Genomic DNA, 24,307 nt, shown 5'->3' with positions numbered 1-24,307 from the left:
TCCTTCCAATGAATATTCAGGGTTGATTTCCCTTAGGATTGAATGCTTTGATCTCCTTGCTGTCCAAGGGACTCTCAAGAGTCTTCTCCAGCACCACAGTTTGAAAGCATTAATTCTTCTGCACCCAGCCTTCTTTATGGTCCAACTTTCACATCCGTACATGACTACCGGAAAAACCATAGCTTTGACTAGATAGGCCTTTGTCAGCAAAGTGATGTCTCTGCTTTTTAATACATTGTCCAGGTTTTTCATAGCTTTTCACCTGCTTATAGTGAGGATTAAACAAATCAATTCATGTAATACACTTAGAAGAGTTTCCTGGCACTACTTAGTATTTACTATTATAGTTATGACTACATACCTGATTTAACTCCTACAACAGTCTTGTGTTGGAGATACTGGCTCTCCACTTTGTAAGTGGAAAGTGGACTCAGAACATTTAGGGGCTTCCCACGTGGCACTATTAGGGGCTTCCTCACCAAGGTCACACAACGAGCAAGAATCAGAATCTAGATTTTAATCTGGATTTGACAGAGTCTTAATCATGGGTCAGGATGTGACATGGGTCAGGCAGACAGATCAAATGTCCAGCCTAAGACTTCCTGACATAGCTTATTTGCGTTAAGTCCACGCCCCTTACTGTGTGGTCCATAGGCCTGTGTTTCATCTGGACTCAGCAACTGATCATAGCGTGGGGTCCAGGCTCAGAGAACCAGATACTCGAGTTCTGTGGACACTAGTGTGACCAGGGCTGTAGAGAGGAAGATCTGGTTGATAGGGTCGCAGTGATGCGCGGGGCACACCCAAAACCTCAGCTTCAGCAAACCGCTCAGGGTAAGGCGATGCCGCAGCGCCCTCTGTTGGCCAGAGGATGTGGCCATCTTGAGCGCTCCGATGATGAGGGGGGAAAGAGATTGCTTGCAGACGCTTGTTGTCCAGTCGCTAAACCTTGTGCGACTCTTTGCAACCCCGTGGAGTGCTGCATAGCAGGCTTCCCTGTCCTTCACTACCTCCCTGAAACAGTGAGTCAGCGTCACTATCTCACTATCACTGAGTCATAATAACTTACCATCTAATCATCTCATCCTCTGTCACTCCCTTCTCCTGCCCTCAATCTTTCCCAGCATCAGGGTCTTTTCCAATGAGTCAGTGGCCAGCGTATAGGTGCTTCAGCTTCAGCATCAGTCCTTCCAGTGAATATTCAGGGTTGATTTCCTTTAAGACTGACCTAAAGGAGTTTGATCTCCTTGCTGTCCAAGGGACTCTGAAGGAATGCAAGCTTCCTAGGGCCCCAGGAGTCAGTGCCCACTGAAGTGGTCATCTGAGCTGGGGAAACTTTAGTGACTCCTGCATCAATCCCTATTTTGTTGCTGGGAAAACTGAAGCCAAGAGAGGGGAGATGGTTGACCCCCAAAAATGGCTGGGGCCAGGGACTGGATTATGAGGCTGGCTAAATCCCAGTGGTGGTGTCACGGAATGACCTAGTCACCCTCACCGGTCAGGGTCCCCACCAACCACCCCAGCACAACCTACAGACCACTCCAGATCTCCTAGCTCTGCCCCTTCCACCCAGTCCCCTCTTGTAAGAATTCTAGAACCTCCTTGTCTTGTCTCTCTGCCACCATATTCTCCAGTCCTCTTCAGAAGCCCGTCTCAGGAGAATGCCTGTGCTCTCTGACAACCAACTTCTCATGTAAAACCTTCTGATTTTTTCTTATTTTTCCCCCAGGAAATGAAAACTTTAATTTCTTTCTTTTCTTTTTTAAAATTAACTTTATTGGGTTTTCTTTTTAATTACAAACCACCATACTACATGTTCTTTGTAACAGCTAAACAAACCACAGGTATCTAAAGAAAAACTTGATAAATTTCTCCCTCCCTTTCCAGCCCCACACCCCTGAGATCACTAACGTGGCTGAAGGAGGGTTGTCTTGCCTTATTGTTCTAAGGCTGTTCACTAAGCAGGTAGGAAGAATTGAAACCCACTATGTGCTGAGCACTGTGCTAAGCCTGGGCTACGGGAAAACAAGACAACCACGATGCCCACTGCCCTCATGGGGCTTACATTCTAGTGACGGGGAGACAATAGAGAGTGAACATTTCAGATAGTAATGCAACCTCTGGGTGGGGTTGGGGCGAATGGTGGGGTGATGGGCTGGGAGTGATGGGTTCTGGGGCAGGGACCAGGCTGGTTTGGGTGGAACAGCCAGGGAAGGGCTCTTCAAGGAGGGACGTTTGAGTTGATGCCCAATAGAGGGCGCTGTAGACCACTGTTTGAATGCTATTCGAAGGGCACCAAAAAGCCTCTGAGCATAGGAAGGGGTTGCACAGAGACCCCTTGGAAGAATGGAATGAGGCTGAGCCAGTATGGCTGTCAGGAGACAGAGAAGAGAGAGAGATTTCTTTTTTCAGATGTTCCTTCATTTTATGTAAAATGGGCTTAGACTATATACATTTGCTCGTCTCTTTTTCCTTCCAGTGCTTTAGTCAGAAAATGCAATTCTAGTTCCAAAGGGACAGCCGTTCACACTCTGAGCAGCCAGCACCCCACAGATGCCACAGCCCCGGTTGTTAATCAGTCTTTTAATTTTTTCAATCCAAAGTGTAAAAAATACATCACAGGGATTTGAACAACAAAATTAATAAAGTAGTATTGGATTACAACCCAAAGCATAAAATAAATATACATGAGTCCATAGTGGTTTTAATAAATGATTGAATAAGTTAATAAAAGGGGAAAGAAGAATTCCAGGAAAATGATGCAGTCAGTTCATCCTATAAGAGGGGCGTTTCATCCCTCCCTCCTTAACTGTGGGCTGCACATAACCACATCCTTTTAAAGAGTAGAGCATGGAAGAGACAGGCTAGGGAGTTGAGGGATAACTACAGAGAAAGAGCCTGACAAATGCTGCTGCAGCCAGGTAATCCAGGTCAACATCAACTGTCATAAGGCACGTTGACATTATTTGTTTCTGAGTCCAAACTGGCTCAGTCTGTTCACTGCACAGTTCAGTTCAGTTCAATTGCTCAGTCATGTCCGACTCTTTGCGACCCCATGAATCGCAGCACGCCAGGCCTCCCTGTCCATCACCAACTCCCAAAGTTCACTCAGACTCATGTCCATAGAGTCAGTGATGCCATCCAAACATCTCATCCTCTGTCGTCCCCTCTTCCTCCTGCCCCCAATCCCTCCCAGCATCAGAGTCTTTTCCAATGAGTCAACTCTTCTCATGAGGTGGCCAAAGTACTGGAGTTTCAGCTTCAGCATCATTCCCTCCAAAGAAATCCCAGGGTTGATCTCCTTCAGAATGGACTGGTTGGATCTCCTTGCAGTCCAAGGGACTCTCAAGAGTCTTCTCCAACACCACAGTTCAAAAGCATCAATTCTTTGGCACTCAGCCTTCTTCACAGTCCAACTCTCACATCCATACATGACCACAGGAAAAACCATAGCCTTGACTAGACGGACCTTGGTTGGCAAAGTAATGTCTCTGCTTTTGAATATGCTATCTAGGTTGGTCATAACTTTCCTTCCAAGGAGTAAGCATCTTTTAATTTCATGGCTGCAGTCACCATCTGCAGTGATTCTGGAGCCCCCAAAAATAAAGTCTGACACTGTTTCCACTGTTTCCCCATCTATTTCCCATGAAGTGATGGGACCAGATGCCATGATCTTCGTTTTCTGACTGTTGAGCTTTAAGCCAACTTTTTCACTCCCCTCTTTCACTTCCATCAAGAGGCTTTTTAGTTCCTCTTCACTTTCTGCCATAAAGGTGGTGTCATCTGCATATCTGAGGTTATTGATATTTCTCCCGGCAATCTTGATTCCAGCTTGTGTTTCTTCCAGCCCAGCGTTTCTCATGATGTATTCTGCATAGAAGTTAAATAAGCAGGGTGACAATATACAGCCTTGACGTACCCCTTTCCCTATTTGGAACCAGTCTGTTGTTCCATGTCACTGCACAACAGGCCAGTAAATCAATGAGTTGTTGGGGCAAGTAACAGCCACTTAGCCAGCAGACCAAGATGGCGGACTAGCATCCCAAAGAACCGTCCGGCCCAGGTACGGATGCTAGCTCCTTTTCTGGAAGAGAAGGGACGGTGAGGAGGTAAAAGCAGGAATAAGTAGCTCCAAATAACTGCTGGTTCTAGCCAGACCCTGGAGAGGATGTGTTCATTTCTTCCTTCTTTCAGCCATTCACAGATAGACCTGGTCAGGATACTACCTGATTACTAAACAAGGTATTTTAGCTTCATGCTCAGGCCAGGAAGGCAGGGTTCCCAGAGAGGAGACATTATGTATGTTTTAAGTTATAGGCAACATCCTTTCAGGGATTAACTTGTAGAAAAAAAACAATAGAATACAGAGGTACAAAATAAAAGAAAGAGATCCAATGTGGAGTCAGATTTGTTCTTCCCTATTATATATGTGGGCTTACCTAGTGGCTCAGTGGTAAAGAATCTACCTGTCAATGCAGGAGACGTGGGTTCAATCCCTGGATTGGGAAGATTCCCTGGAGAAGGAAATGGCAATCCACTCCAGTATTCTTGCCCGGGAAATCCCATGGACAAGGGAGCCTGGCAGGTAACAGTCCATAGGGTCTCAAAAGAGTTAGACACAACTTGGCGACTAAACAATTACATATGTATCCTTGACATGATGTGATGAGGACAGCACTTCCCTTCTGTGGTCAACCTCCCCGAAATGCACAGGCCCAGCCTATGAGAAAAAGAGCAGACGAATTCCAGCAGAGGGTATTCTACAAAAGAAAAAAAAAAAGCCTGACCGTACTCCTCAAACTGTCAAGTTATCAAAAATAAGAACAGTCTGAGACTAAATGTAATGAGGTATCCCGAATGGGATCCTGGGATAAAACATGGTAAAAATTAGGAAAATCTGAATACAAGTATGGACTTTAGTTAACAATAATATATCACTATAGGTGACTCAGACAGTAAATAGTCCACCTGTAAGAAGGAGATCTGGGTTCAGTCCTTGGGTCGGGAAGATTCCCTGGAGAAGGGAATGGCTTCCCACTCCAGTATTCTTGTCTGGAGAATTCCGTGGACAGAGGAGCCTGGTGGGCTAAAGTCCACGGGGACACAAAGAGTCGGACGTGACTGAGTGAATAACATTTGTGTGTAACAATAGTATATCACTGCTGGTATCTTTAGTTGCAGCATGTGGGATCTAGTTCCCTGACCAGGGATCAAACCTGGGCCTCCTGCATTGGCACCAGAGAATCTTAGCCACTAGACCACCAGGGAAATCTTACTATTGTTTCATTAATTGTAACAGATGTACCATGCTAATATAAGTTGTTAATATTAGGGGAAACTGGATGGGGTGGGGCAAGGGATATCGATGGGAACTCTCTGTACTATCTGCTTAATTTTTTCTGTAAATCTAAAACTGTTCTCATGCAACTGACAAGGGCTTAATTTCCAAATATACAAACAGTTCGTGCAACTCGCAACAACAAAAAACATGAGCAACCCAATCAAAAAATAGGCAGAAGACCCAAAGAGATATTTCTCCAAAGAAGACATATAGATGGCCAACAGTCACATGAAAAGATACTAAATCTTGCTAATTATTAGAGAAATGAAAATCAAAACTACAATGAGGTGCCACCTCACACTGGTCAAAATGGTCATCATTTAAAAATCTAGAAATAACAAGTGCTGGGGAGGATTTGGAATAAAGAGAACCCTCCTACATTGTTGGTGTGAATGTAAACTGATGCAGCCACTATGGAAAACTCTATGGATGCTCCTCAAAAAACTATATAGAACTACCATATGATCCAGCAATCCCATACCTGGGCATATATCCTGACTAAACTATACTCAAAGAGAAACATAACATCCCTATGTTTGTAGTGGCACTGTTCACAATAGGCAAGACGTGGAAACAACCTAAATGACTGGTAAGGAGATGGAATACTATCAGACATAAAAAGGAATGAAATAATGCCATTTGTAGCAACATGGATGGACCTGGAGATTATCACACTAAGTCACAAAGACAAATACCATGTATTATCACTTATGTGTAAAATCTATAACGAAAGCTGAGTGCCAAAGAATCGATGCTTTTGAACTGTGGTGCTGGAGAAGACTCGTGAGAGTCCCTTGGACTGCAAGGAGATTCAACCAGTCCATCCTAAAGGAAATCAGTCCTGAATGTTCATTGGAAAGACTGATGCTGAAGTTGAAACTCCAATACTTTGGCCACCTGATGCGAAGAAGTGACTCATTGGGAAAGACCCTGATGCTGGGAAAGATTGAAGGCAGGAGGAGAAGGGGACAATAGAGGATGAGATGGTTGGATGGCATCACTGACTCGATGGACATGAGTTTGAGCAAGCTCTGGGAGTTGGTGATGGACAGGAAAGCCTGGCACGCTGCAGTCCATGGGGTTGCAGAGTCGGACATGACTGAGCGACTGAACTGAACTGGTATGTAGAATCTAAAGTATGACACAAATAATCTTATCTGCTAAACAGAAACAAACTCACAGACATAGAGAACAGATTTGTGGTTGCCAAGAGGGCGGGGGAGATGAATTGGGAATCTGAGATTTGCAGATGCACACTATTAAGTACAGAATGGATAGCAAACAGAGTCCTTAGTGTGCAGCCCAGAGAGCTATGGCCAATATCCTGTGATAAACCATAATGAAAGCGAACATGAAAAGGACTATATATATATTATTGGAGAAGGCGATGGCCCCCCACTCCAGTACTCTTGCCTGGAGAATCCCAGGGACAGGGGAGCCTGGTGGGCTACCATCTATGGGGTTGCACAGAGTCGGACACGAGTGAAGTGACTTAGCATATATATATTATATATACAAGTATAGCTGAATCACTTTGCTGTACAGCAGAAATTAACATAACATCGTAAACCAACTATATTTTAATAAAATAAATTTTTAAAATATCTATCTCATTGTTTTAAATTGTATTTCCCTGACGCCTTCTAAGGCTAAATCTCTTTTCACATATGTTTTCTGTCAACTGCTTGTTTCTACTTCTGCCCACTCTTTTATTTTTTTGCTTTTTTTTTATTGGCTTATAAATTTTTTTTTCATAGTAAGGATATTAACCCTTTGTTACACATGTGTGGCAACAGTATTTTTGGGGGGGCTGTGCTAACAGTATTTTCTTAAGTCTGCTGTTGGCCTTTCTGTTTGTGGAAACATACGTCACCCAGAAAAATGTTCTTCTGTGAAAAAAAAAATCTTTCTCTTTTGTAAGACTTCTGAGTCTTCTGTCCCTGCAAGGTTAAAAAATTATTCTTCTAATTTTTCTCCTAATATTTTTAGCTTTTATTTTTCACCCATCAGGGATCTATTTTGCAGGTGGTGTCAGGTGAGAGGGGAGGATGTGGCTTTATTTCATTCCAGATGGACCATTGATATGGCAGCATCATTTATTAAATATACAGACTTTCCCACTAACTTGCCATTCCTCTTTAACAGAATATAAGTTGCCATATAGAGCCTTAGATCTGGGTCTGGGAGACTGTTCTCCAAGCTGTCATCAATATCCACCTCAAGAACCCACACCCACCTTCTCGTTAAAAGCTGTAATCCCCTGCCCCACTCCTCCCAGCTGGAATCACCCTTATCCCCACTTGACCTCCCTTACCCCCAACTTGACCTCCTACGGAAGTCATTCATTCAAACCATACACTCATATATCGCGCTCCTCCTGAGTGTTAGGCACTGGCCCAAAGAAGACTGCCCCTGTCTTCTAGGAATTCACAGTCTGGGAAGAGAAAGGGGAACAAAGTGAGGCCAAGTAACTCTGAGGGAATATTGATGGGAGAGGTGTCAATTCCATTTCGGAAATCTTCAAGAAGGGCATGACACTGAGGTGGGTGAAGGGTCCAGTGGTGAGCAGGTGTTCACCAGGCAGTCACGAAGGAAGGAGCTGCCAGGTGGCATGAATAGTGTGTACAAAGGCACCAAGGCAAGGCAAAGCTTGGTATGTTTGGGGAGATGCAAATGGTTCAGAGGCCCCAGAAAGGGGGTGCTGGTAGAGAAGAGAAAGTAAGGGGCAGGCTGGCATGGTAAGTCTGAGACAGACCGGGACCTAGGACCTGGGACCCTTTGCTGCAATGGTTGCATCTGGACAAAATACAGAGACTCTGTAAGCGACAAAAAATAACTGCGTGCATACAGAGTTGGAACAAGTTATGGACAAGATATAAAAAGGCCAAAAAACCCAATTGCCACTTTTGAAGAGCCCAGAGCAAGGACAAAAGCAGGGTACCCTGCATGCCACTTGCACACACCACCAAAGGGGTAAGCAAGTCACCTAAGCCACCCCTCAGGTCTGATCCCTGGACACACTCCTACCCTCACCGCATGTAAGGAGCCAGCTTACCCTTCCTAGGTGAGCAAGCAAGCAGGAGGACCTGTTATTTGTTCTCGTTCCCCCTTGCTGCAGCAGGGCCCCAGTAAAGCCTAGCCTGAATTTCTTGTCTGGCCTCTGGCCAATTTCTATTGATTAAGGAGGTCAAGAACCCGCATCGGTAACAAGCAGGGCCAGAGTGCTCACAAGTGTGCTGCAGCGTGTCTGCCTTCTGCAAAGCACAGTGTGGCAGCAAGTGCACCAGCTCTCATATCCCATCTCCACTTTCTACCTGGTCTGTCATATACTTACTACTTTGCTTTCAGTTGGGCTTCCCTTGCACCTTAGCTGGTAAAGAATCTGCCTGCAAAGCAGGAGACCCCAGTTTGATTCCTGGGTAGGGAAGATCCCTTGGAGAACCGATGGGCTACCTACTCCAGTATTCTTGGGCTTCCCTGGTGGCTCAGACAGTAGGGAATCTGCCTGCAGTGCAGGACACCTGGGTTCGATCCCTGGGTTGGGAAGATCCTTTGGAGAAGGGAATGGCTACCCACCTCAGTATTCTGGCCTGGAGAATTCCATGGACTGTATATCCATGGGGTCAAAAAGAGCCTTCTGAGTGACTTTCACTTTTGCTTTCAGTTAGCTAATCTTTTTCCCTAAAATAAAATCATTTTAAAAGTCACTTTGTATCACCTCCATAAATGGGAAACCAGTATCCCTTGCTATAAATAAAATAAAATAGAAGAAAAAGCCTTAAATGGAAACGTATTTCTACAAAAACTAAAATTGTTCATCTGTACTATTTAAAAAAAAAAAAAAGGAATATCCCAGCCAACACAACAAATACTTCACATTAGGACACACTGGTGTGCTGAGTGAAAGAATGGGCTGCCTGGGTCCAAATCCCAGCTCTGAAGAGTATTAGCTATGGATCTCTGGGGAAGCCACTTTATCTCCTGAAGTCTCTGTTTTCCCATCTGTAAAATGTGGCGATAATAGAACCTACCCCACTAGGGACTGGCCACAGCCTGAAAGGGACTTTAGTTGGGCAGCTCCCAGGAAGGGTCAGTGCAGCTGTGAAGAGGCAGCAGGAAGGAAGCCAAGGAGGTGTTGTGCGATTAAATAAGAGAATTTGGGTACCATTTCATGAGTGTTCTCAATATGCCTTGGCTAGTTTGAGGCTGTAGGAAGTCCTCCAAGGATATGAAACAGAAGACAATCTCGTTTGCATCTTTCCTTTGACTCTGGAGTAGGTAAGGAATGACTGGGAGAGACCCGTCCAGGCTGCTGTGGTCCTAATGAGCAGGGATGGACTCCTGAAGCCTCCAGTGGGTTGGAGGAGATACAACTGGACATCAGGAAGAGAGACTGGGGGTAAGGCTGGCACCAAGATTCTAGCGAGGTAGATGATGGGGCCCTTCAAGGAAGGAGGAACACAGGAGGCAAGACCATGGTCCAGGGTGTGAGGAGTATGATTCTGTATACATGGAGTTGGCAGCCTGTGAAATCCCACATCCAGAGTTGGCTGATTCAGGGCCTGACATTCAAGGGTGAGTAGGTTATGCCTTTGGGCCGAGGTCAGTCCTCGCCCTTCAAGCCTGAAAGGCGGCAAAGTCTCCCTAGTCAGGTGTGGGCGCTCAGGAAACACCTCCATGGCGTCCTTCCTGCGGCCTTTTCACAGCTGCACTGATCCTTCCTGGGAGTTGCCTGACTAAGGTCCCTTTCAGGCTGTGGCCAGTCCCAGACTCATCTCCCAGTGTACCGCCCTACATTGAAATCTGGGAAGGGCTGGGGCACTGGAGGGGAGCAGTGATGACCCCAAATGGGGTGGAAAGAGAATACGATGGAAGTCTTCCTCCTGAATTCTCTGGGGTCTCATTTGGCTCCCACTCCAACCCTGCCCCTTCCTGAGGGCCCCTGGACTACCCCTGCCCCAACTTTAATCAGCTTAGGAATTGGAATGTTTGGATCCCATCTCCCCAACAGAAACCCAGGTCGGCGCTGCTCTGGGAGCCCGTCACCTCTGGGATCACCCTGACAGTGTCTGCTCCACATCTCAATGCCCCCTAACACTGCCCGCCACTCCCGCGCACCCCCACCTAGGGGTGCCCGAGTTTAGACAGGAGTTCCTTAAATGGAGGGGAGGTCCCGGTAGTTCTTCCTTCCACCGCTAGGCGTCACCATCGGCCTGGAAATGGAAGGCGCTGCCAGGCCCTCTGGACGGACGCCTGGTGGGCAGCGGGCCCCGGCTAGCTCTATGCGGGGTGCCAGGGACCCTGCAGGAAGGACGCCTCGACCTCCGGAGGGCTGCCATTGGGTGCTCTGGACCCAGTGTCCGTCGGGGGTCCAGAGGGGCACGTGTCCCGGAATTCTGGCCGCTGTGACCTGGAGTGGAGACGAACTGGAGGGCCAGGGTGCATGTGAGCGTTGGAACCTGAGGGCGCCCCGCCTCTCCGCCTACCCTGCGCCCCTTCCGTGAAAAGAAAGTGGAAATTGTTCAGTTACGGATGTTATGCTGACCCTTTCACAAATAAAGAACTCGAGGCTCCCTTTCTGTGCCGAGGTGGACGACCCCTCTCCCTGACGCAGTCGCGACCATAACTACCCCAGAGCCGCCTCCCTGCCAAGCTCCTGATCCGACAGCGACGTGAACACCTGAGGTTGAATGAGTAGCCGAATACAAATATAACGACAGGTGGCACTCACTGAGCACTTTCTATGTGCCAGACGCTGCTCCCAACAAGCTTATACGTGCATACTGTTAACTATCCCCATGAACAGGCTGGGCACAGAGAGGTGAAGGCATTTACCCGTCACAGTGACAAATGAAGGATTGGGACCCAGGCAATCTGGCCCGAGAGCTCGATTGCGCAACAACGCCTCCGAGCCGGACAGGCCCTCCCTTGGCTTCAGCAGTTTCCACCAAGCGCTTGGGCGCCAGGCTCTGGCGCTAGAGAGAGACAGAGAGAGGAGCACAGCGGGCGGGTGCGGCGTCATCTTCCTGGCGCGGCAAAGCGCCCCCAGGCGGCGCCCCAAGTGACCACCAGGCGGCGCGCTGACCCCACTCGCGTCCCACTCGACACGCCCGCGCGGTCTCCTCGGCCTCCCGGTGGGAGCTGGCGCTGACCACGGCGACCTGGGGCCAGCCGACAGGTGGAGAACAGCTGACCTGGTGTCAGGTGTGGGGTCCCTGCCAGGTGCCCCGCGGTCTAGCGGCCCAGGGCCTGTTTTCTTCCCCTTGCTTCTCACCTCCGAACATTCTGGTTTGTACCATGAAAGGAGCACAGGCAGACTCCTCACGTTCAAGGGCTTCACTGTTTACAAAGCTCTTTCCACCAGCTCAGTGCAGACAAAAGACCGAGGTACTCTGTGCCCACTGGGAACCAGATGTTCTCACCCTCACAGTCCTCACCCGGAGAGAGGGGCAGTGCCAGCTCCCTAGACAGGCAGTGCCAGCCCCCCTAGAAGACAAGATGTTCTCCCAAGATCACCCACACAGCCAGTCTCAGGGCCAGGCCCTAATCCAGGGATCCTGGACCCCACGTTCTTACCCTTTCCTCTCAAGAAAGCACACGTGGGTGTACAGCCACGTGTAGAGCCCTCCTGGGTGGAGAGTCCCTTGAGAGGCAGGGGCACAGACAAAATGACCCCTCAAAGAGGCAAGCACAGTGTGGGATGTTAGTGGGAGCTTCCCTCAGGCCTCTGGGGCCGGGGGATCCCCGCCTGCTTCCTGGCCCCCCTGTTCCCGCTGCGGTCACTCCTCCCTGCATGACTGGCCCTGGCAGCCCGCTGTACCCTCACTGTCCGTCTTTTGGGAGTCCCTCACACTCTCACCTCGGATAACTCTCGAGGTTTGCACACCTCCCAGCCTGAACCTTCCAGTGGGACCTCCACCCTGCACCCAGCTCTTCGCTGTGCCTGAGCACCTGAAGCAGTTAACACCGCCTGTCCAGGGCAGGGCACTGCAATCTCCCACAAACCTGCCCTTCATCCTGTGTCCCCGGGCTAGAAAGCTGGGGGCATTTCTGACTCCTCAACCACTGTCCTAGAGCCTAACTCCTCTTCATCCCACTACTTACATGTCTTCCAGGACCATCCCCTCCTCTCCATCCCCAGGGGATCTGCCCTAACTCAGGACACCAGCACCTCCAGGCTCCTAGTATCATCCACTCTCTTAAATCTACTGCCGGCAGAGTGATCTTTCTAGTGATCATTCTAAAGTACAAGTCTGCTCCCTGTTTAAAACTTGTAAATTAGAAGTTTGTAATACAAAACATCTTAATCATAGGACAAAACCCACCCAACCTTTCACCAGCCCTGTAAAGCCCTGGGCCATCCAGGCCCTGCCCATCTCTCTGCCCCCTTCTCACTCCCCACTCCTTCACTGCCTTCAGCTCCTCCAAAGCACCAAACTCTTCCTAGGCTCTGAGCCTTAGCATGCGCTGTTCCCTCTGCCTGGAAGGCCCCTCCCTAGCTTGATAGCTGGCGAGGCCTCCTCACCCTTCTGATCCCAGCTGCAACCTCACATCTCACAGACCTCCCCCTGACCAATTCCAGGGAAAGTGGGACCCCTCCTTAGTTCCTCTCTCACTCAGAACTGGCTGGTCTTCTTCCTTCACACCACTTGCCAACATCTCAGAGCTTGTATTTTCATATGCTTAACTATTTAATCTCTGTCTCTCCCAGAGCCCAAATTCTCCACTTGAAGGACTGCCATCTCTCAATCACAGCTGTACCCCCACACCCAGCCCAGGACCCAACATAAAAGTAGACATCCGATAACTATTTGTGGAACAAATGAATCTTTCATCTTGTTCTCATCAGAACCCCATTCCCAGCCTTTCTTTCATCTCTGGCCTTTGCATGAGTTGCTTCCTCTACCTGAAAGGTTCTTTCCTTCTCCCACCTCAGCTGATCCACATATCATAAGACTAGTTTCTCTAGGATTTGTCCTTGGCCTCCTCATTAGAATTAGGGTTTCCCTCTGGGCTCCCCTGGTTTCCTCTAATAGCATTCTATCATAACACTCAAAAATTGCAAATTTCCAGGTAAACAGGAGAGATTGTTAGCAACAATGATCTACTCCCGCCTCTCCCGCGACCTCTCCGCTCCAGCTGGCTCAAGGGCATCCATTCTCTGCCTTTCAAACCATCAGGAGCCCCATTTCCTATTCATTCAATAAGCACTGATCAGGCACCCCTGTGTTTTTTTTTACTGCAGCACTGGAGTGGCAGAGAGGAGGGGAGGGATACAGACAGGATTGTTCCAAAGGTGAGACTGAAGCAAGTGAAAGCATCAGAAGTGCTAAGCAAATGCCCAGCCAACCCACATCCAGGGTGCAAGTAGGCACCACGGAGGCTGGGGGCCAAGGGCAGGACTAGCACATTGAGTTCCACCCTCTTCACTGAGCACCTGCTGTATGCAGGGTGTGACGGGTGAGAGGGTTAGGGACATGGAGAGGTGACCCTGAATGGCAGACACATCTGGGGTCAGTCACCTCCAGCACAGCTGTGCAAAGGTCACTGAATTTGTGGTCTGTCTTCCCATCCTGGGAGTAGCTGGAAGAAACAGTGTTGGGGCCACTTCCCAGAGGACCCTCTGCCAAACCCTACAGTCTCTTTTATGCCAGGCTGCTCTGCTCCTGTGAGCTGCTGCTCATTCCCTTTCTTGACATTCCCCACACACCAGTTTATCAAAGTCCAGAGGCCATTACCTGGGAAAGGGGCAAAAATACATGGTCCTGAGCTCCCATCTGCTGACCCTGGAGTGGGACCTGGCATCTGCATGTGTACAGTTGCCTCAGTCTGGCACACTCATGTGAGAGCCCCACTGCTTCTGTTGCTTCTGGGATCAGCCCACAAACCCTCCTTGCCCCTGGCTGCCAGCTTCTGCCCTCTGCCCACCCCTTAAATCCATCCAAGCCCCTTGTTCTACTTGCACATCCACACTCTAGTACCCCAGGCTAGACTCCGTTCTGCCTTTGGTTGGCTAACAGCACCCAGACTTGACTTGACCAAAGCCAACCCCCCTGGAACCAACCTGCCTCCCCACCGCTGGTAATGCCCACTTCAGAGAGCATCCTGCCTACTGTCCAAGCCAGAGACTTGGTTATCAGACTTGACTCCCTGTCTCCCTTCCTCCCTTATTTCAGCAACAACTCAATCCTGATCTGCCTCCCCAGCATGTTTCCAGTCTCCCCGTCTCTCTCACCCCAGATTGCATTTATCCCCTAACTGGTTCCCTCCAGAGCGCTAGTCTTTCCTCTTTCTTGTGAATTCTCCAAAACGTTCTAAAATGCAAATCTGACTATAATTACCAGCCCCCCTTAAAACCCTTCAAAATGTTTTCAAGGTCCTAACCCCCTTGACCCACAGGAAAGACCTTGGGTCAGCTGTTCCCAGCTTCCTGCTCCAACTTCTTCCCCTCCCCTCTGAGCTCCAGTAATAGCAAACTGCTTCTGGTTCTAGCCTCCAGATCTTAGACCTTTCATTCGTCCTTTGGCACCACCTCCTCCAGGAAGCCATCCCTCTCCACACACACCCACACGGTCCTTGGAGTATACGTACTGACTGCTGGAAGGATCTTTCTACTCACCACACCGAGTTATAATCATTGATTTTCATGTCTCAGTTCCACACTAGCCAGTGAGATCTTTGAGGGCAGGGATGGAGTTCCATTCATCTGTGTATCCCAACCCCTGGCCTGGTGCCTGGCACCAAGGACAGGCTTGGCCAGTGGTTGATGGATGAATGCGGAGTGGAAACTCTAAGGAAGAGAGAGTCAGTCAGGAAGGACCGAGAGGGCAATGAGGGCAAGCCTGGCAGGAGGCTCAGCCAGAGCAAATGTGTGGGCAGCAGAAAAGAGCTTCCCTTTATCGCACGCCATGACTGCCCGCCAGCCACTGTGCCTGTACTCTGCTTGCACATTCTGTCTCATTTAGTTCTTACAACAACAGATCAGGAAACTGGCTTCAGAGAACCAAAGCAACCTGCCCAAGGTCACACAGCCAGGCCCGGAATGGAATCCAGGACTGTCTGGCCTGAAAATCTGTGCTCTTTCTGCTGGGTCACACTGCTCTCCTGGGGATAGGACCTTCTGGAGATGGACAAGGAGTGGGCCCAGCTACGCCTCTGCCTAGCTGAGCGCCGGAACCAGCTGCCCACGCTCAGGCCGACAGCTTCTTCCTCCCAGCCGGACCAGAGGCTCAGAGGCCAGACAAAGATTTATCTGTTCCTTCCTCCCCTGGCTTTGCTGGGGTGGGGGGTGGTCTTTGATTAGACATGCACACCCCCCACCACCCCCAGAGAAGGGCTGCTGTCTCCTGTACTGCCCAGGGTGCCTGGGGAATGCAGGGGGCCCTGTGACGCTGTCTGGGTTCTGCAGAATCTGTCTCCCTCATCGCACTTGGCCCAGGCTGATATTAAGATTCATCTGCATTCCCCATGCACCCGCCTGGCAGATGGTGGGGGAGGAGGCTGGGTGCGTGCTGGGGGCTGCAGCCAGAGACCAAGCTGGGCCTCGAGGGCCACAGCAGAGTGCCCACCCACCCTGCCCCACGGGCCAAGCCCAGGCTGGGGCCATTCCAAATGCTGGGGTACCTCCTCAGCCTCACAGCCTCTGAAAAGTGCTGGGTGCTGGGACTTGACCTTTGATTTTTCTAAGGACTAAAGGGGCCCTGCAATTCCAAGAAGACAACGTGGAGATGTGGGGCAATGGGGGATGGGCCCCACTTTGCAATCTCGAATGAGGGTCTTTTTCTTCCTTCTTGCCCTGGAGGGTTGCAGAAACCTGAGACAGAAACCCTGCTAGCATAGGAATCCCACATCCCTCACAGGAAGGGCAGAGTGAAGAATGGAGGTACAGCCTCCAGGGGCCTTGCTCACCTCACTTCTCAGCTTCTCAGGAGGCTTACCCTTGACCACAGCCCCAGATATCCAGCCTGGCCCCTAGCTGCCTTTTCATCCCAAGACTCCAGTCAAGTTTCCTGTCACAGCGACTGGACTGAGAGGTACTGGGGGGAGGTGGGGAGGGTTATCCCAGCCCCTCTGAGTAAAGCAGAAGAGGATAGGAATTGAGATTATAACCAAAGGAGTTCAGGCTAGACACCCAGAAGAACTTCCCCCAGCACAAAAGCAAGTCTTGCAGACAGAGGTGGACTTTGGGCTGTGGAGACGGAAGGAAGACCTTCTTTTCTGGCTCTCTTGTAACGGGGTTTGGGAAAAATAATCTTTCCACATTCCAGGTCTCTTGGGGTTCAGGGCAGGGCAGCAGATTCTCAGTGCTCCTTACCAGGAACAGAGGCCCTGCTCAGGGTTGGAATTAGTAGGGTTCCTATCCCCGAGGTCACCACCCTCTTCCTGCCTCGCGGAGTAAACTCCGCCCCCAAATCCTGCCCCCTGCGTCCTAAATCCCCGGGTTGCGGGCCGGCAGGGGAGGAGTTAACTCCGGAGGTACCGGCTGGGCTCACAGTACCTGCCGCCGCCGCCGCCGGTGGTGGGAGGGACGAGGAAGCGGGAGCCGCCTGGGCGCCAGGAGCGCTCCAGTCTGGCGGGAGGCAGCGCGGGTAGCGGCGGCGGGGCTTGGCGCGGCCAGGGGCGTCCGCCAGGGGGCGCGCCGCGACGGGGCGGGAGGGGCCATCTGGCCTGGGGAATTAGCTCTGGGGCGAGCGCGCGCGCGGGTCCCCAACACATCTGGGCGAGAGCGACGCCGCTGGAACCGAGGGGGCATATCTGGGGCCGCGGAGCCACCGCGCAGCTGGGGCCCTTCGAGGCGGTCGGGGCGCACATCTGGGGCCGCGAGAGGGGGCCGCGCCGCGCGCAGCTGGACCGGGGAGGGGGGCGGCGGCTGCACAGCTGGACCGAAGGGGGCGGGGTCGGTCCTGGGCGGCTGGCCGCGCGGAGGGCCGCCAGGGGCCGGGGGACTGGAGCATGGGACGGCGCGCCTGAAAGAGCGAGCAGGGGTGAGGAAGGGCCTGGGACCCTGAAGGGAACAGACGCGAGGAAGGGGCACGAGAGCAAAGGAGGAAGATGCAACTGACTCGCTGCTGCTTCGTGTTCCTAGTGCAGGGCAGCCTCTGTCTGGTGAGTGATCCGCGGGGAGCGGCGCGGAGGGGCGGGGGCTGGGAGGACTGGGGGAGAGCGCGGGAAGCTGCCGAGCCCGAAAACTTTCTCCCTTCCCCCCAACATCCCGGGGATGGAGGAGAAGCCTCGAGGCGGGGGGAGAGGGCGGGTCCGAGGCCGGAGACTGTACAGGAAGGGTTAATAGGGGCGGGGAGAGGGTGCTGGGCTGGCCCACCTACTCGGCCGCTGGTGGCGGGAGGTGCGACGGGCACGAGGGAAAATGCCCGCAGACGTCGCCAAGGGTCACTCGACCTCTTCCCGGGCCCCGGGCCGTGCGGAAGGGTAGTGGAGGGTGGCTGTGGAGCTGATGATCTGCCAGGGTAGGGGGTATGGGCTCTTCCGTGACCTCGGGGACGCGGAGGGACCCGGAGGGCCCCGCGCTCTGGGGCCCCCAGCGCACGAGCGGGCCCAGGCGGGGGGTGGCCCCCGCGTCCCTCGCTCCCGCCTTCCCTCCCGCTCCCTCCCTCCTTGCCTGTTGTTTTCCTCTCCTCTCCCGGCTGCGCGCAGCCCGAGCCCCACAGGACCTGGGCAGGCGGCTCCCGCCCCGGGCGCTCGCGGCAGCTGAGCGGAGCGCCCGAAGCCCGCTCCCCGCGCGCTCGCTCGCGTCTCCCTGGCGGGCCAGGACGCGGGGAATCCACACCAGACCCCAGCTCAGGGCGCGAATCCCCTCCGACCGCCCGCCACCTACCAATCCTGTCGTGGAGAAGCCTCAGAGCCACATCTGGGTCTTCTCAAAACAATAATCCCCTTTGCCATTGTGTGGAAGAACCCTTCCCTTGTCACATCTCCCCCTAGGGCCCTTCTCTTCATCCTCCAGACGTTCAGCTGTGACCCCCGCCCCCTCAGGGTTAAGTACACGCACACGTCTTCTGCCTTGACCCCAGCCCCGCGGCGCTCCCCTCCTGCTGTCCCTCTGCCCCACCCTTGGGTCCTGGCAGGCAGGGACACCGCGCACAACCGCAGACATGGCCAGGGCCAGAACAGGGGACATGAAGGCCCTGAACCCCTTTGTAGCCGTGCGTATGACAGCCTCAGGCATTCCACATCCTTATCCCAGGTCCCAGCAAGTCCAGATGCTGCCCAGCTGTGAGCTGGTGCACCTGGCGCTGGCTATGAGACACAGAGGGCCTTTCTTGAAAAGCTGAGCATACCCACGCTGGGCAGCTGTCCTCAGGGAACCTGGTCCATTCCCCGGTGCCCTCCTGAGCTGTCCTGTGTTTGAGCTTGTCAGGCTGTCCTGCTGGCCCTCCCCACAACTCCTTCAAGAAGCCTCCCCAGATGTTGCCTGTCAGTAGAGCGGATGCCGCAGAGCCCATCCGAGCCTCCGCAGAGCTTTCCAGAGATCCCAGATGAGGGTAGGGTTTGGATAAAACTCCCATAGAAGGACCCATCTGGTCTGAGAGCCTGGGAGTATGGTGGATTAGGAGGACTGACCCTGAAGGACTTAGTCTTGTGGTGATGTACACTGTGAGGCTGGTGTCCCCATCTGTGAAATGGGAATAAGAAGAACTCCCTCCTAGTATGTCGTGTCCTGGCATGTTATCATCAGTGGAGTTTGGTTATCCTGGTTATGGAACTCACCCAGGTCTCCCTCAGATCCTCCCATTAAAACCTAAACCGCATTTGTGCTTGAGAGAGAACTTCACTGGGTTCTGTTTTCTTCTCTATCCTCTGTTGGTTCTCTTTGCCTCTGAGGGTAGAAACTCCCCCAGTGCAGGAATGGCGTCTCATTCAACAGACTAGAAAGTTCCCAAAGGCAAGGGCTGTACCTCCCCTGTCAAACGAGGGGCTCTCTCAGCAGAGAGATGGAGCACCCTGACCTGGCTTGGGGCTCTTTGAAGACAGACAGTGTACCGCCCCCATTAGCCTGGGAATATCACAGAGGTGGAGACTGTATCTCTCCTAGACAACAACTGCTCTGTCAACGGAGGGGTGTACTGCGGTCTGATGAAGGCTCTCCCGAGATCAGGAGCTGGGCCTCCCCCATCAGACTTGGAGCTCTCTTAAGAGGAGAAGCTGGGTACCTCTGCAACCTTGGTCCCGGGAGAGAATTCCCCACCATCCTTCCAGACTTTGAATAGTGGCCAGAGGCAGCACAGTGGTGAGAGGAGCTAGGCGTGACCTGAGTGTCAGAACGTGAGATGGAACCATGACACAGGCCAGAATGCACACCCAACCCCCAGTGTAAGTGAGCAAAGTCCCGGGGCCCCTCGGCCCCAAGTCAGAGTGGAAGGGAGGGGCAGAGAGACGGTGCTGGTGGTAAGGAGTGGTGGGCCGGAATTCCTGAGTCCTCAGAAGGAGGACCCAGGTGCTCACTCTCCTCCCAACTCCCTCCGCAGGTCATCTGCGGCCAGGATGACGGCCCGCCAGGCTCAGAGGACCCTGAGCATGATGACTCTGAGAGCCAGGCCCGGCCTCGGATGCCTCGAAAGCGGGGCCACATGTCCCCTAAGTCCCGCCACATGACCAACTCTACTCTCCTAGGACTGTTGGCTCCACCTGGGGAGGCATGGGGGGTCCTTGGGCAGCCCCCCAGTCGCCCAAACCACAGCCCCCCGCCGTCAGCCAAAGTGAAGAAAATCTTTGGGTGGGGTGATTTCTACTCCAACATCAAGACGGTAGCCCTGAACCTGCTGGTCACGGGGAAGATCGTGGACCACGGCAACGGGACCTTCAGCGTCCACTTCCGACACAATGCCACAGGCCAGGGCAATATCTCCATCAGCCTCGTGCCCCCGAGTAAAGCTGTAGAGTTCCACCAGGAGCAGCAGATCTTCATTGAAGCCAAGGCTTCCAAAATCTTCAACTGCCGGATGGAGTGGGAGAAGGTGGAACGGGGCCGCCGCATTTCGCTCTGCACCCACGACCCAGCCAAGACCTGCTCCCGAGACCACGCTCAGAGCTCAGCCACCTGGAGCTGCTCCCAGCCCTTCAAAGTCGTCTGCGTCTACATCGCCTTCTACAGCACGGACTACAGGCTAGTCCAGAAGGTGTGCCCGGACTACAACTACCACAGCGATACTCCCTACTACCCCTCTGGGTGACCCTGGGCAGGCCACAAAGGGCAGGCCAGGGCTGGAAGGACAGGCCTGCCCACACAGGAAGCCATCTGTCTGGATACTGGGCAGGGAAGGGAAGGGGCTTCAGGCAGGGAGCTCCGGGGTGGAGAGGAGGAGAGGCCAAGTGTGGCCAGAACCGGGTCTCAGGTGGTGGGGAAGGGGTTGCAGGTGCTGGCCCCAACCTGAGGCTGTGGAGCGAGCAGGACTCAGGAGCGCTGGCCAAGGAGTGGGTTCTCTGGGTGGCCTCACAGGGCTTCCCCACTGAGCGACAGAAAGATGCCGGGTCCAGGAAGCCCCTGGGGCAGGCAGACCAATAGTTATTGAGAGGAGCCTAAAATCTTGGCTCCCTCCTTGCCATCCTGAGAAAGAACAGCAATGAGGAGATTATTTCGTCAGTGTGGTCCAAGTGAGCACCGCAGGATGGTCGAGCTGGGGCGTCCTGGCAGCCAGCAGCAGGAACTCTCCAGCCCCACCCACTGGGCAGCCCTGAGCCCCCATCCTGGACTGTGGTCTGAGCTGGGCTTGAGGCGGAAGTGGTGACCCTTGGAGTCTTTGATGTTTTGGCAGAGAGGGAACCTGCTCCTAGCCAGGCCTCCCCTTTCCAAAATCGCTTCTCTTGCCATTCCTCCCCACCCCACCCTCGAGCTGAAGTACCCCTCTGTCCGTAAGACAGGACAATGACGATTCTCCCAGCACCAAGGCCACAGGTGGAAGCCTCCCGTGAGCTGCGTGTTCCTCCCCCGTCCTGCCCCTGCTGGCTCCTCTGGGAGTGACCTTATCCAGCAAGTGAGCCTTCCACAGCCAGCCTTGCCCATCAGCCCAGGGCTCGCCTGGATAAAGATGCTGCCTCCCTCGTGGCCTGCTCGGGGTGGGCGAGGCCACACTGTGGTGGGTGTGCTGGACCTGTCCCGTAGTGTCTGTCTGTGGGGGTGGGGGTGGGGGGGTGGGGTTTGTGAAATCGCTTGATGGTCGACTTGTGTGTGCAGACTCTTGTTCACCGAGCAGGGAATAAAGCTTTCCTGGATATCGGACTCCGAGTTTTTGGGACGGGGGGTGGGGGGAGGGCCCCAGGTGCCCGGTGTCTGGCCGGCGTCTCTCAGATGTCAGCAGGACATTTCCTGAGGCCGAGCTGCAGAGCTCCAACAGCTGCTGGAGCTGATGCTCCAGGGCTTCCCTCCCCGCCCCCGCCTAGCCCCAGAAGCTGGGCCGATGCTGGGTGGGCCTGGCATTTTCCAAGCACCTGGGGAGGAAGAACTAGCAGGTGGGTGGGCCACACAGGGTGGGTGATCCTGGTCACCTTCCTGGGTTGCCATTTGGGTGGGCCCACTGGGGTACCAATGCTCTGTCAATATTTGCTCTGTGGCTTTGGGCAAGTCCATTGTCCTCTCTGGTTCTGTTTTCATTCTTCTCTATAAAATGAGGAGCTTGCCCAGCCCAGAGGTTCTCAAATGTGAGTGGGCTTCTGAACCAAGAGGGCTGCTAAAGCACAGACTTCCGAGTTCTACCCCAGTTTCTAATTCAGCAGGTCTGGAGCGCAGCCTCAGGAGTTGCCTTTCTAAGGAGTAGCGAGTGCCCAGGTAGACACTGATGCTCCTGGCCCAGGGAGCACACTTTGAGGGCCGCACACATGTCCTCAGAGTCCCTTTGTGGCCCCCTCTGCGGGAGTCTCCTGGGAAGGGTCCCATCAGAGAATCGGGTATTTGGTTTCCAGTCTAACATGCTTGGGGAGGAACAGGCCGGGGCGTGGGGGGAGGACAGTAGGGGCTTGGAAGCGGCCATCTCTGTGCTCTGGCCCACAGGAGGGCACCTCATCTGTGAGTCAGCTGGGCCCTTTGGGGGTCCATGAGGGGAAGCCAGGGGCCAAGGTCGTGGTGCCCCCTCTGGAGGCCACTCGAGGTCTGCTCTCCTGGGAGGGCGGCACGCAGGCCCCCTGCCTCCTTTGCGGCCAGGTGGTCGGAGTGAGGAGAGTCCTAAGGTGCTCTGGCCACCCCAGCCTATCTCCCTTGCCCAGCAGCACTCAGCACAGACTATGCCCTCACAGCACAGAACAGAGCTTGTGGGGCCATAGAAACCATCTTGCTGTCCCCCCAGGTTGTAGGAAGTGACCCAGGAAGGGCAAGTGACCGGAGCCCATGCTCCCATCCCAGCCTCTTCCCCACCCACCTGCCACACTGTGCTTCCCAGGGCATCTCTCCTCAGCAGAGATTGGAGAGCTCTTCCATGCCTCCCACTTCCTTCCCACCCTGGGGACAGGGGCCTGGCCTTGCCCTTGGGGGGTCTGGGCTTGCTGGATTCTGCTGCATTGTCCCACCTGTGGACACACACTGGACACCAACCCTGAGCAGCTCCCTCAGCCCTGTGGCTGTACTGGGCTCCTCCCCTGTCCAGCCTGGCTGAACTGTCAGCAGGGCTGGGGGCACTCTGACCCAACCTCTCCGGCTCCTCTCCTCCTGCGGAGAGCCAGATGCTGCCGACAGCTGGAGGGCTGGCCTGCCTGGCACACATTCCGCCTGCACAGGGGTGGGTTCATTTTAATAACTTCATTTCACCCGTGCGCACACTCTGCTGCCGCATCCCTCCTTTTCCACCTTCCCAGTAACCGGCGGCTCCTCTCAGTTAAGATCTTGCTAACAAATTTCCTCCCGAATCATAATTCTTTTGAAATAGTCCTTGCGCCCTGCTGATCTTGCAATCACCAGACACTTCTGCCCCCACCCCCGATCCCCACAAAGGGTAGGACACTAAGCATCTGGCTATGAAGGTGCCAACCTTTGCCCCCTTGATGAGCAATGCCTAGGGCATCTGCCAAGGAGATGAGATGGACCCCCAGTTCCCAGCAAGTGCTTGGACCACTCATGCCATTCAAAACTCACAGGAGAGCAAATTCTTCAGGAACACACCTGTCTCCTGTCCCAGAGAGAAGCTCTAGGTGCCTATCTTTGCCTACACCCTGCTGCTGCTGCCTGCTGTTCTTGCGGCCCTGCTCTCCAATCTGTTCAACTTGGCTGGGGAGCCAGCCAAAGGCACGGGCCTTATCTCCTCCATTTGAGTGGAGCCTCTGGGACAAGCCCTCCAGACTGGGGGGCTCTTTGGGAACATGACTTGTAAATCCCCACCAGCCTGGGGAGCCCCTGGGGCCAGGGTCTGTACCTCCCAGGTCAGACTGAAGAGCTTCTGATGCCAGGATCTGTGCCTCCCTCATCAGACTGGAGTCTCTCTGAGAGCAAGAAATGCATTATCGATGCAGCAGGGAAAGCTTGTTCTTTTTTAAGTATTGGAACAGCTGGAGGTGGCCTCTGCCCTCATCCTGGTGCACATCGAGGCAAGCATCCCCTCCTGAGCCTCAGCATCCCTATCTCTAATGGGGTGAATCTTCCCAGTGGTCTGTGAAGCTAACAAGAGGGAATACCTGTCAACTGGCAACGATGGTGAGTCTTCCTTTTGGTGGAGCTTAAAAAGCAAATGGGTGCCTGGGTCCCTCCTCCCTCCTCTCTCCACCCTCCCTCCTTACCCTCTTCCCAGGGATGAGCAAGCAGGAACTGAGTCACCCTCTTTCCCATCCTTGGCAGGAATGCTGGTGACCTTGCATATGGCAGACTTCTGTGGTGAGGCCCATTGCTCACAGATGACTGAGGTGGTAGGTGGGGAATCTGGGGAAAGGTGTGTTTGGGGGTGGAGTGACCAAGGCTCTGGATTATCAAGTGGGTATGTGTAGGGGATTGTGGGAGACACAATGAACCAGTCGCTCTGTGCTGGGAAGTGA

The 24,307-nt window shown here is 53.1% G+C and overlaps 1 protein-coding gene across 1 annotated transcript; it reads left to right on the top strand.

Annotated features, from left to right (window-relative positions):
• Positions 1-17,312: 17,312 nt before the first annotated feature.
• On the top strand, positions 17,313-21,389 carry NXPH3 (neurexophilin 3). The gene is made up of 2 exons (XM_052658303.1): positions 17,313-17,446; positions 19,825-21,389. Exons 1-2 carry the CDS (start codon positions 17,393-17,395, stop codon positions 20,527-20,529), a joined length of 759 nt encoding a protein of 252 aa, XP_052514263.1. The 5' UTR covers positions 17,313-17,392; the 3' UTR covers positions 20,530-21,389.
• Positions 21,390-24,307: the final 2,918 nt, after the last annotated feature.

Source organism: Budorcas taxicolor, chromosome 19, assembly GCF_023091745.1.
Source record: "Budorcas taxicolor isolate Tak-1 chromosome 19, Takin1.1, whole genome shotgun sequence".
In the NCBI taxonomy this organism is placed as follows: Eukaryota; Metazoa; Chordata; class Mammalia; order Artiodactyla; family Bovidae; genus Budorcas; species Budorcas taxicolor.
Note: the sequence above shows the minus strand (reverse complement) of the source record. Positions and strands in the feature narration are given on the sequence as shown.